At 43.1% G+C, this 12,273-nt stretch overlaps 1 protein-coding gene across 11 annotated transcripts in view; it reads left to right on the forward strand.

Annotated features, from left to right (window-relative positions):
- DACH1 (dachshund family transcription factor 1) overlaps window positions 1-11,215 on the forward strand; it is a 561,137-nt gene extending 549,922 nt beyond the window's left edge. For 7 of the 11 annotated variants that reach the window (XM_077297257.1, XM_077297259.1, XM_077297261.1 and 4 more), the window contains one exon: window positions 9,478-11,208. Coding sequence is in view for 4 of the 11 variants with exons in the window: in XM_077297260.1 (XP_077153375.1) it covers window positions 9,478-9,515 (38 nt within the window). In the remaining 7 variants the exon portion in view is untranslated. Of the gene's footprint in view, window positions 1-9,477 lie in introns of all 11 variants that reach the window. The other 4 variants (XM_077297260.1, XM_077297263.1, XM_077297265.1 and 1 more) reach the window with 1 other exon arrangement.
- The last annotated feature ends 1,058 nt before the right edge of the window (window positions 11,216-12,273 follow it).

The raw sequence follows: 12,273 nt of genomic DNA on the forward strand, positions 1-12,273 counted from the left end.
AGAGCCCCCAGGCCGATCAGGATGAGCCAGATGAAAAGCACGAACCAAATCGGCCGCATGGACATCGGAGGCAAAAACCCAAGAATTATCCTCCTGGCCATAACCCTTCCACTTGACCAGATACTGAAGTTTCCTCCTCGAAAGACGAGAATCCAAAATCTTCTCCACCACATATTCCAACTCCCCGTCAACCAACACAGGAGCAGGAGGGTCAACGGAGGGAAACATGGGTACCACATATCTCCGCAACAAGGATCTATGGAACACATTATGAATGGAAAAAGAAGCAGGAAGGGCCAAAAGAAAAGACACCGGATTAATAATTTCAGAAATCTTATAAGGACCAATAAAACGAGGCTTGAACTTAGGGAAAGAAACCTTCATAGGAACATGACGAGAAGACAACCAGACCAAATCCCCAACACGAAGCCGGGGACCAACGCACCGACGGCGGTTAGCAAAACGTTGAGCCATTTCCTGAGACAACGTTAAATTGTCCACCACTTGAGTCCAAATCCACTGCAACCTGTCCACCACAGAATCCACACCAGGACAGTCCGAAGGCTCAACCTGCCCCGAAGAAAAACGAGGATGAAAACCGAAGTTCCAAAAAAAAGGCGAAACCAAGGTAGCCGAACTGGCCCGATTATTAAGGGCAAACTTGGCCAACGGCAAGAAGGCCACCCAATCATCCTGATCCGCAGACACAAAGCATCTCAAATAGGTTTCCAAGGTCTGATTGGTTCGCTCAGTTTGGCCATTTGTCTGAGGATGAAATGCCGAAGAAAAAGACAACTCAATGCCCATTCTAGCACAAAAGGACCGCCAAAACCTAGACACAAACTGGGAACCTCTATCAGACACAATATTCTCCGGAATGCCATGCAAACGAACCACATGCTGAAAAAATAATGGAACCAAATCAGAGGAGGAAGGCAACTTAGGCAAAGGTACCAAATGGACCATCTTAGAAAACCGGTCACAAACCACCCAGATGACAGACATCTTCTGAGAGATGGGAAGATCAGAAATAAAATCCATGGAAATATGCGTCCAGGGCCTCTCAGGAACCGGCAAAGGCAAAAGCAACCCACTAGCACAGGAACAGCAGGGCTTGGCCCGGGCACAGGTCCCACAGGACTGCACAAAAGAACGCACATCCCGCGACAAGGAAGGCCACCAAAAGGACCTGGCAACCAAATCTCTGGTACCAAAAATCCCCGGATGACCAGCCAATACAGAACAATGAATTTTAGAAATTACCTTACTAGTCCATCTATCAGGAACAAACAGTTTCCCCACAGGACAGCGGTCAGGTCTATCAGCCTGAAACTCCTGAAGCACCCGCCGCAAATCAGGGGAGATGGCAGAAAGAATCACCCCCTCCTTGAGAATACCAGCCGGCTCAAGGACTCCCGGAGAATCAGGCAGAAAACTCCTAGAAAGGGCATCCGCCTTCACATTCTTAGATCCCGGAAGATACGAGACCATAAAATCAAAACGGGAGAAAAACAAAGACCATCGAGCCTGTCTAGGATTCAACCGCTTGGCAGACTCGAGGTAAATCAAATTCTTATGATCGGTCAAGACCACAACGCGATGCTTAGCTCCCTCAAGCCAATGACGCCACTCCTCAAATGCCCACTTCATCACCCTGTTTAATACGAACAAGATTATACGCCCCTCGAAGGTCGATCTTGGTAAACCAGCTAGCCCCTTTAATCCGAGCAAAGAAATCTGAAAGTAAAGGTAAAGGGTACTGGAATTTAACCGTGATCTTATTGAGAAGGCGATAATCTATACAGGGCCTCAAGGAGCCATCCTTCTTGGCAACAAAAAAGAACCCCGCTCCCAACGGTGACGAAGACTGGCGAATATGCCCCTTCTCCAAGGACTCCTTCACATAACTCCGCATAGCGGCATGCTCTGGCACAGACAGATTGAAAAGTCGACCCTTAGGGAACTTACAGCCAGGAATCAAATTAATAGCACAATCACAGTCCCTATGAGGAGGCAGGGAACTAGACTTAGGCTCATCAAATATATCCTGGAAATCTGACAAAAACTCAGGAACTTCAGAAGAAGGGGAAGAGGAAATTGACATCACAGGAATATCACTATGTATCCCTTGGCAACCCCAACTAGTCACAGACATAGATTTCCAATCCAGCACCGGATTATGTACCTGTAACCATGGAAAACCCAGCACAACAACATCATGCAAATTATGCAACACCAAAAAGCGAATATTTTCCTGATGTGCTGGAGCCATGTACATGATCAAATGTGTCCAGTACTGAGGTTTATTCTTGGCCAATGGCGTAGCATCAATCCCCCTCAAGGGAATAGGGCTCTGCAAAGGCTCCAAGGAAAAACCACAGCGCCTGGCAAAGTCTAAGTCCATTAAGTTCAGGGCAGCGCCAGAATCCACAAATGCCATTACAGAAAAGGACGACAATGAGCAAATCAGAGTAACAGACAAGAGAAATTTAGGCTGTATAGTACTAATGGCAACAGACCTAGCGACCTTCTTAGTACGCTTAGGACAATCAGAAATAGCATGAGTAGAATCACCACAGTAAAAACACAGCCCATTCTGACATCTGAATTCCTGCCGTTCTGCTCTAGTCAAAGTCCTATCACATTGCATAGGCTCAGGACTCTGCCCAGATGACACCGCCATATGGTGCACCACCTTACGCTCACGCAGGCGCCGATGAATCTGAATGGCCAGAGACATTGATTCGTTCAAACCAGCAGGTGTGGGGAACCCCACCATAACATCCTTAAGGGCTTCAGAAAGACCCTTTCTGAAAATAGCCACCAGGGCATCCTCATTCCATTTTGTAAGCACAGACCACTTTCTAAATTTCTGGCAGTAAATTTCTGCTGCTTCCTGACCCTGACACAGAGCCAGCAAGATTTTTTCTGCCTGATCCACAGAATTAGGTTCATCATAAAGCAGTCCGAGTGCTTGAAAAAATGCATCTACATTGAGCAATGCAGGATTCCCTGGCTCAAGGGAGAATGCCCAGTCTTGCGGGTCTCCACAGAGCAGAGAAATAACAATCTTCACCTGCTGAACGGAGTCACCAGAGGAATGGGGTCTCAGAGCAAAAAACAATCTGCAATTATTTTTGAAGTTCAAAAATTTAGATCTATCCCCAGAAAACAAATCAGGAATAGGAATTCTAGGCTCAGAAACCGGAGTCTGGACAACATAATCTTGGATACTCTGTACCTTGCAGTGAGATGATTAACACGCGAGGACAAACCCTGAACCTCCATATCAGTACCCAAATACTAAACCACCCAAAGATTAAGGGGAAAAAAAAGACAAAACAAGCTACAAAAAAAAAAAAAAAAAATTACTCAGAACTTTCTTTTCCCTCTTTAGAGATGTATTTAACACATTGTGGGCCAGCTGTACTGTTATGACCTGGTGGTAACGGAGCAGCACTGATATGACCTGGTGGGAAGGAAGCAGCACTGATATGACCTGGTGGGTACGGAGCAGCACTGAAATGACCTGGTGGGTACGGAGCAGCACTGAAATGACCTGGTGGGTACGGAGCAACACTGATATGACCTGGTGGGTACGGAGCAGCACTGATATGACCTGGTGGGCAAAATAGATCATGAACAAGCTCTGAGGAGGTGGTAGCTTTACTGACCGCAATCCCTAATCCTAACACAAACACTAGAAATAGCCGTGGGACGTTCCTGTCACTCCCTAGACGCCTCTTCACAGCCTAAGAACTAACTACCCCTAAGGATGGAAATAGAAAACTATCTCGCCTCAGAGAAATTCCCCAAAGGAAAGATAGCCCCCCACATATATTGGCTGTGAGTGGAGAGGGAAATGACAAACGCAGGGATGAAAACAGATTTTAGCAAAGGAGGCCAACTCTGACTAGATAGACAGAAATAGGAAAGGGAACTGTGCGGTCAGTATATAGAACCTAAAAATCCACGCAGAGATTACAAAAATAACCTCCACACCGACTCACGGTGTGGAGGGGCAACTCTGCTTCCCCAGAGCTTCCAGCTAGCCTGAATGTTTCATAATGACAAGCTGGACAAAAAGAGACATAACTTTAAACTGAACAGTAAGTACAAGAACTAGCAAGAACTTATCTTATGCTGACATGGACAGGCCATCAGAGAAATCCAAGGAGAAGACTGAGTCTAACCTAGAAGAACATTGACAGCTGGCATGAATTACAGGCCAGAGCCCTGTTAAATACCAAGGCCAAGGGAGCCGATTAGTGAAGTCAGCTGCCAGACCAAACTCCAGGAGCAGCAGTTCCACTCAAACCCACCAGAGGGAGCCCAAGGGCAGAACTCCCAAAAGTATCATTCACAACCACAGGAGGGAGCCCAAGAACGGAATTCACAACACTCTGCACCGTTCATTATTGCCCCATAGCTGTACGATAGAAAGCTGTGCCATATAGTGCTCTGCACCGTTCATTATTGCCCCATAGCTGTGCCATATAGTGCTCTGCACCGTTCATTATTGCCCCATAGCTGTGCCATATAGTGCTCTGCACCATTCATTATTGCCCCATAGCTGTACCATAGAAAGCTGTGCCATATAGTGCTCTGCACCGTTCATTATTGCCCCATAGATGTACCATAGAAAGCTGTGCCATTGCTGCTGCTGCTGCAATAAAAAAAATGACATACTCACCTCTCTTGCTTGCAGCTCCTCAGCGTCCCGTCTCGGCTACACTGACTGATCAGGCAGAGGGCGACGCGCACACTATATGCGTCATCGCACCCTCTGACCTGAACAGTCAGTGCGGAGAGACGCCGGGAAGATGGAGCGGCGCCCGGCGTATGGAACGCGGACAGGTGAATATGTAACACTTACCTGCTCCCGGCATCCCGCTCCTTCCCCCGGACAGCTGGTCTTCGGTGCCGCAGCCTCTTCCTCTATCAGCGGTCACCGTTACCGCTCATTAGAGAAATGAATATGCGGCTCCACCCCTATGGGAGTGGAGTCCATATTCATTTCTCTAATGAGCGGTCCCACGTGACCACTGAACAGGGGAAGAGCTGCGGCACCCGGAGACCGTGGGACTGCAGGGACAGCGCCAGGAGCCCCGGAAGCAGGTAAGTATGCCTCAGCACCCTCTCCCCCTCACCCGCCGACCGTGACTCGAATATAAGCCGAGAGGGGCACTTTCAGCCCAAAAATTTGGGCTGAAAATCTCGGCTTATACTCGAGTATATACGGTATCTAGATGTGTGGTGAGCACTTTGACCCATTAAGTGATTCGCAGAAGTTTATAATGCAGAGCCGTAAAATAAAAAATATTTTTTCACAAAAATGATTTCTTCACCCCCAATTTTTTATTTTCCCAAGGGTAAGAGAAGAAATTGGACCCCAAAAGTTGTTGTACAATTTGTCTTGAGTACGGTGATACCCCATATGTGGGGGTATACCACTGTTTGGGCGCAAGGGAGAGCTCGGAAGGGAAGGAGCGCCGTTTGACTTTTCAATGCAAAATTGACAGGAATTGAGATGTGACGCCATGTTGCGTTTGGAGAGCCACTAATGTGCCTAAACATTGAAACTCCCCACAAGTGACACCATTTTGGAAAGTAGACCCCCTAAGGAACTTATCTAGATGTGTTGTGAGAACTTTGAACCCCCAAGTGTTTCACTACGCAGAGCCGTGAAAATAAAACAAAAAAATTCCCACAAAAATTATATTTAGCCCCCAGTTTTGTATTTTCCCAAGGGTAACAGGAGAAATTGGACCCCAAAAGTTGTTGTCCAATTTGTCCTGAGTACGCTGATACCCCATATATGGGGGGAACCATCGTTTGGGCGCATGGCAGAGTTCGGAAGGGAAGGAGCACCATTTGGAATGCAGACTTAGATGGATTGGTCTGCAGGCGTCACGTTGCATTTGCAGAGCCCCTAATGTACCTAAACAGTAGAAACCCCCCACAAGTGACCCCATATGGGAAACTAGTCCCCCAAGGAACTTATCTAGATGTGTTTTGAGAACTTTGAACCCCCAAGTGTTTCACTACAGTTTATAATGCAGAGCCGTGAAAATACAATTTTTTTTTAACAAAAATTAATTTTTAGCCCACAGTTTTGTATTTTCCCAAGGGTAACAGGAGAATGGGACCCCAAGAGTTGTTGTTCAATCTGTCCTGAGTACACTGATACCCCATATGTTGGGGTAAACCCTTGTTTGGGTGCACGGGAGAGCTCCGAAGGGAATGAGCACTGTTTTACTTTTTCAACACAGAATTGGCTGGGATTGAGATCGGATGCCATGTCATGTTTGGAGAGCCCCTGATGTGCCTAAACAGTGGAAAGCCCCCAATTATAACTGAAACTCTGATCCAAATACACCCCTAACCCTAATCTCAATGGTAACCCTAACCACACTCCTAACCCTGACACACCCCTAACCCTAATCCTAACCCTATTCCCATCCGTAAATGTAATCCAAACCCTAACTTTAGCCCCAACCCTAACCCTAACCTTAGCCCCAACCCTAACTTTAGCCCCAACCCTAACTATAGCCCTAACCCTAGCCCCAACCCTAACTCTATCCCTAACACTAGCCCTAACACTAACCCTAACCCTAGCCCTAACCCTATTGGGAAAATGGAAATAAATACATTTTTTTAATTTTTCCCTAACTAATGGGGTGATGAAGGGGGTTTCATTTACTATTTATACCAGGTTTTTTAGCGGATTTTTATGATTGGCAGCTGTCACACACTAAAAGATGCTTCTTATTGCAAAAAATATTTTTTGCATTACCACATTTTGAGAGCTATAATTTTTCCATATTTTGGTCCACAGAGTCATGTGAGGTCTTGTTTTTTGCGGGACAAGTTGACGTTTTTATTGGTAACATTTTCGGGCACATGACGTTTTTTGATCGCTTTTTATTCCGATTTTTGTGAGGCAGAATGACCAAAAACCAGCTATTCATGAATTTCTTTCGGGTGGCGTTTATACCGTTCCGCGTTTGGTAAAATTGATAAAGCAGTTTTATTCTTCGGGTCAATATGATTACAGCAATACCCCATTTATATCATTTTTTATGTTTTGGTGCTTTTATACGATAAAAACTATTTTATAGAAAAAATAATTATTTTTGCATCGCGTTATTCTTTTTTATTTTTTTGCTGATGATGCTGTATGGCAGCTCGTTTTTTGAAGGCCAAGATGTTGTTTTCAGCGGTACATAGGTTATTTTTATCCATCTTTTTGATCGCGTGTTATTCCACTTTTTGTTCAGCAGTGTGATAAAAAAGCGTTGTTTTTTGCCTTGTTTTTTTTTTTTACGGTGTTCACTGAAGGGGTTAACTAGTGGGACTGTTTTATAGGTTGGGTCGTTACGGACGTGGCGATACTAAATATGTGTACTTTTATTTATTTTTTTATTATTTAGATAAAGGAATGTATTTATTGGAACAATATTGTTTTTTTATTATTATTTATTTAGGGGTTTTTTTTTCACACATGTAATTTTTTTTTTTTTACTTTTCCCTGGGGGGGACATCACAGTAAAGTGACAGATCGCTGATATGACACTTTGCTGTGCACTGTGTCAGATCTGACTTGCACAGCAGTGAGGCTTCCGGCGCCTGATCTGAGCAGGCACTGTGAAGCCACCTCCCTGCAGGACCCAGATGCAGCTCCACAGCCATTTTGGATCTGGGCCTGCAGGGAGGAGGAGGTAAGAGACCCTCACAGCATTGCGATCACATCGCATTGCTCCGAGGGTCTCAGGGAAGCATGCAGGGAGCCCCCTTCCTGCGCGATGCTTCCCTATACCGCTGGAACACTGCGATCATGTTTGATCGCAGTGTGCCGGGGGTTAATGTGCTGGGAGCGGTCCGTGACCGCACCTGGCACATAGTGCCAGATGTCAGCTGCGATAGTCAGCTGACACCCGGCCATGATCGGCCGCGCTCCCCCCGTGAGCGCGGCTGATCGCTCTGGACATACTATTCCATCCTTGGGAAGTAGGGTCCACCCCACATGGATGGAATAGTACAACCAATGGTAGAAAGGGGTTAAAATGATTCAAAATGAATGTTCTTTATTATTCTCTGAGGACTCATAAAAATAACCACATCCTGTAAAGAGAAAAAAATTAACACTCACTGCTCACTGCCATCCAGTACTTGGCCTTTTTTTCTTATATTGCCCACTGTGTGTCATCCTCTCATTGTTCTGCACACCGAGGCTTCAGACACTGACTAGACCTCAGACATGGCTGACCACATTGCATCATGAAGCTTCAGACAATGACTAGACCTCAGCTATGGCGGGCCACATTGTATCATGAAGTACATCACAATGTTTTAGGCCTAGTTGGTGTCACAAGCCCTGCGGTTGAGTCGTGAAGGCAAAGGAGAATGAAGCACCCCAGAATACATCATAATAAAGAGGCAGGACAACATAAATGGTGGCCGGTGGCTGCGACAGCAGGAAAGATAAGTAGAAAGATGAGCAATATATTTTTTAACCCTTTCCCGTTCCTCTTCAGTTCAACAAAATGACATCCATTTGGCTTCCATTTTGTTGAATTTGCTCAAAACGAATTGCAAAAACTTAGAATTCAGGAGAATCCAAAGTTTTTGTAAAATTTGAGGAGAATTAAATTCTCTTCAGACAAATTCACTCAACTCTATAGAACACCTTTGCAAATAAACAGCTATATATTATATATATATTTAAGGGCATGTCTGATTTATTATTTTTCTATGAATGTAGCCTGAAGATATATTTACTGAGTTTAAGAGACAAGTCCAGTTTAAAGGGAATCAGTCACCAGGTTTTTGCAACCACACCATCTGAGTGCAGCATGATGTATTCTAGGGGCAGAGATCCCTATTCCAGCAATGTAATTCTGAGCTGCTTTCTGCAGTTTTGATAAAATCATTGTTTTCTCTTTTTCAAATCTACCGGTTCTCTGAATGCTGAGCTCTATATAACCCCGCCCACATCACTGATTGACGAATTTCTGAGTAGACTGTTCACAGGCAGAAATGTGCTAATCAGTGGTAGTGGCGTGGCTATACAGCGCTCATGAATGTTGAGGACAAAATGGCAACAGGTATTTTAGTTTTCTAATGATAATCTCCTGCTGATAAAACAGTGATTTTATAAAAAAAAGTCCCTACATTATGCTGCTCTCAGGTTTAATGGCAAAACCTGATGATAGATTACCTTTAATAAAAAACCTACTAGTTGCAGAAAAATGGTAAAATGTAAATGTAAAAACATAGGTCTGCTCCTCTGTAAGTTTGTATAGTTACAGCTGTAGCAGGTGCCAGATTTTCACCCACAGCCTAATATTGTGTTAGTTTTCTTTCAGTTTATGGTGTAATGATGTTTTTGTAAAATCTCATTGTTTTTCCAAAGATAGAGGTATAATGGATGTTCCAGAGGTAAATTTAACCACAACTCTATTATTTTCTTTCCAGATGGACGACTGTATTTAAAGACCAGTGTTATGTACTGAAGACAGATATGCAACAGCTGAAGACTCTGTGGGAACATTCTGTAGACTAATTGCAAAGTCTGAAGGATGTAAATGTGTTCAAAGTAAAAATACACTCCATTTCTATACAGATGTCCCAGGAATCTACAGTATTGTCAGACAAGTGACCTGTGACTACTGGAGAGTCTGAAAGGTTTTATAACTAATGGTAGCGCTCCACTTGATGGACTTCTTACGAGCTGCTGCTGCAATTCTGTAGAGACTGTAATTATCAACAACCAAGATCCACCATTCTTCTTTCGTGTTTTTAAAGAACATGTATATTTCTTTATCTGAGCACACCAGAACTTTCCAGCAGCGTCCACTTAAATATCCGAAATGTTTTCTCACGCCTAAACCAGCAGAGATGGTTTGATATGAAGATTCCTTAAAGGGCATGCACTAAAATGGAAAATCCTGAAAAATATATGTCAATAAAGATAGGACTGATACAAAAAATTTTTACTTAAAAAAATGTTTTCTTCATAACACTTTTACCCTACAATGGGAAACACCTGCTCTTGGAAACTGAACTACTGTATTTAACAAAATGAACTCTTTTTGCTGAATGTAAACTAATGACTTTGTGTTCTTGAGCCTCTTGTCCAGAATCAACCAAACAATGAGTATATCTTTCTCTTTCACCACCATGAGGATCAGGAATAAGAAATTGTCTATTTGTGTTGCAGGCCATGTGTACATAGACACAGTCACACAGAAGGTATTATGTATGCAGTAGACTACTAGTGATTAGGAAGATAATTTTAGACAATATGTTTTGTCACTCTGTTGGTTCTTAAAAAGCCTTTATAGTTTTAACGCATGCAGGCATGTACATATTTGTCCTGACGTCACAGTATTAATTCAAAAATTTAAGAATCTGGTGAAGAGAAGAGTTAACGTCTGCCAGTTTTATTTGTATATTAAGTCTTTAAAGCCCTGAAAACATTACTCATGGGGTTGGTATCTGGCCGATGAGCTGTTCGAGACACCAGACATATTTTTATAGAATTCTATTAATTTTAAAGTTCCTAAATAACAAACCTTAAACACTTGATATTCTTCCACTGATACTGAGTATTGACTTGACAGGTCACTGTCAACCCACTACTGTATGGTATGATCACTGCCCATCTTCTTATTGTAGCTGTACATTGTATTGTTAAAGGGAGATATATTTTGTCTTTTTTGATGTGTTAACTGAAACATCATCTTTTCACCATAAGAAACTGGAAAAAAAAAATCAGAACTTATTATTAGGAATCCAAACAACATAGATTTCACATAACTTTCTAATTTCTGTGTCCCCCTTTAAAGACTGAACTCATAAATTAGTCCTAGAAAGTGTACAAATTTTGATTTCTACACATATCTAGTTTTATGCACATAAAATGTAATTTATTTTGTTATAACACATTAAAAGTTGTTTTTAATGTCAAATTTGAAATTTTATTCCTGCAACATTTCATTTCAAACTGGTAATAAGTATTGCTTGTGTTTAAAACAACTGGAGCTTGTAAAGTCTTCCATATTGTACTCCCAACATAACTTTTCTGTGCAAGAACCTGAATTATACATTTCAATTCACGCTGTAATTTTTAAATAAAATATTGTATATACAATTTCACATTCTTTTTATGAACCAAGCAATATTTTTCAATAAAATATTGTTAAGACTTTGTAATATTTTTTTTCAAAAATTCTTTTTACGTTATGATTTTTTTAAAATTAGTTGCTACTTATTCAGATGCAGTTTTTAAGGGGTAAAGAGCCATGTCGTGATGGACTTCATTTATTAGCATACAGTAATGATTGCTTTATTCTCTTGATTTATTATGTTTACTGAACTACACTTATTTCTACAACCTTACCTTTGCTCGAATTTGGTCAAGGACTCAGATTTCTTACAAAGCTCAATACATTGTCATAACAAGTTATCAAAATCCTTGCTAGGCTACAGTTAACATTAACTAAATACTGGGTGACAACACATAGACACATATAGCATAGACCGTTCATGACAGTGTATTGCCAAATCAAGTTTGTTTGTTTTTCTAAGCTGATTATTTCCAAACAACTCAGGATATATAGAGCCAAGAGCCAATATAGAGAAGGACTCTTCAGTATCTATTGACTGACATGATTTCCTGACAGTAAAGGCCCCGTCTCACATAGCGATTTACCAACGATCACGACCAGCGATACGACCTGGCCGTGATCGTTGGTAAGTCGTTGTGTGGTCGCTGGGGAGCTGTCACACAGACAGCTCTCTCCAGCGACCAACAATCAGGGGAACCTCTTCGGCATCGTTGAAACTGTCTTCAACGATCCCGAAGTACCCCTGCAGCACCCGGGTAACCAGGGTAAACATCGGGTTACTAAGCGCAGGGCCGCGCTTAGTAACCCGATGTTTACCCTGGTTACCAAAAAAAACAAACAGTACATACTCGCCTTTCGGTGTCCGTCAGGTCCCTTGCCGTCTGCTTCCCGCCCTCACTGAGTGCCGCCGTACAGTGAGAGCAGAGCGCAGCGGTGACGTCACTGCTGTGCTGCGCTCTCACTGTACGGCGGCACTCAGGAAGCAGACGGCAAGGGACCTGACGGACACCGAAAGGCGAGTATGTACTGTTTGTTTTTTTTGGTAACCAGGGTAAACATCGGGTTACTAAGCGCGGCCCTGCGCTTAGTAACCCGATGTTTACCCTGGTTACCAGTGAAGACAGTGAAGACATCGCTGGAT

Source organism: Ranitomeya variabilis, chromosome 3, assembly GCF_051348905.1.
Source record: "Ranitomeya variabilis isolate aRanVar5 chromosome 3, aRanVar5.hap1, whole genome shotgun sequence".
In the NCBI taxonomy this organism is placed as follows: Eukaryota; Metazoa; Chordata; class Amphibia; order Anura; family Dendrobatidae; genus Ranitomeya; species Ranitomeya variabilis.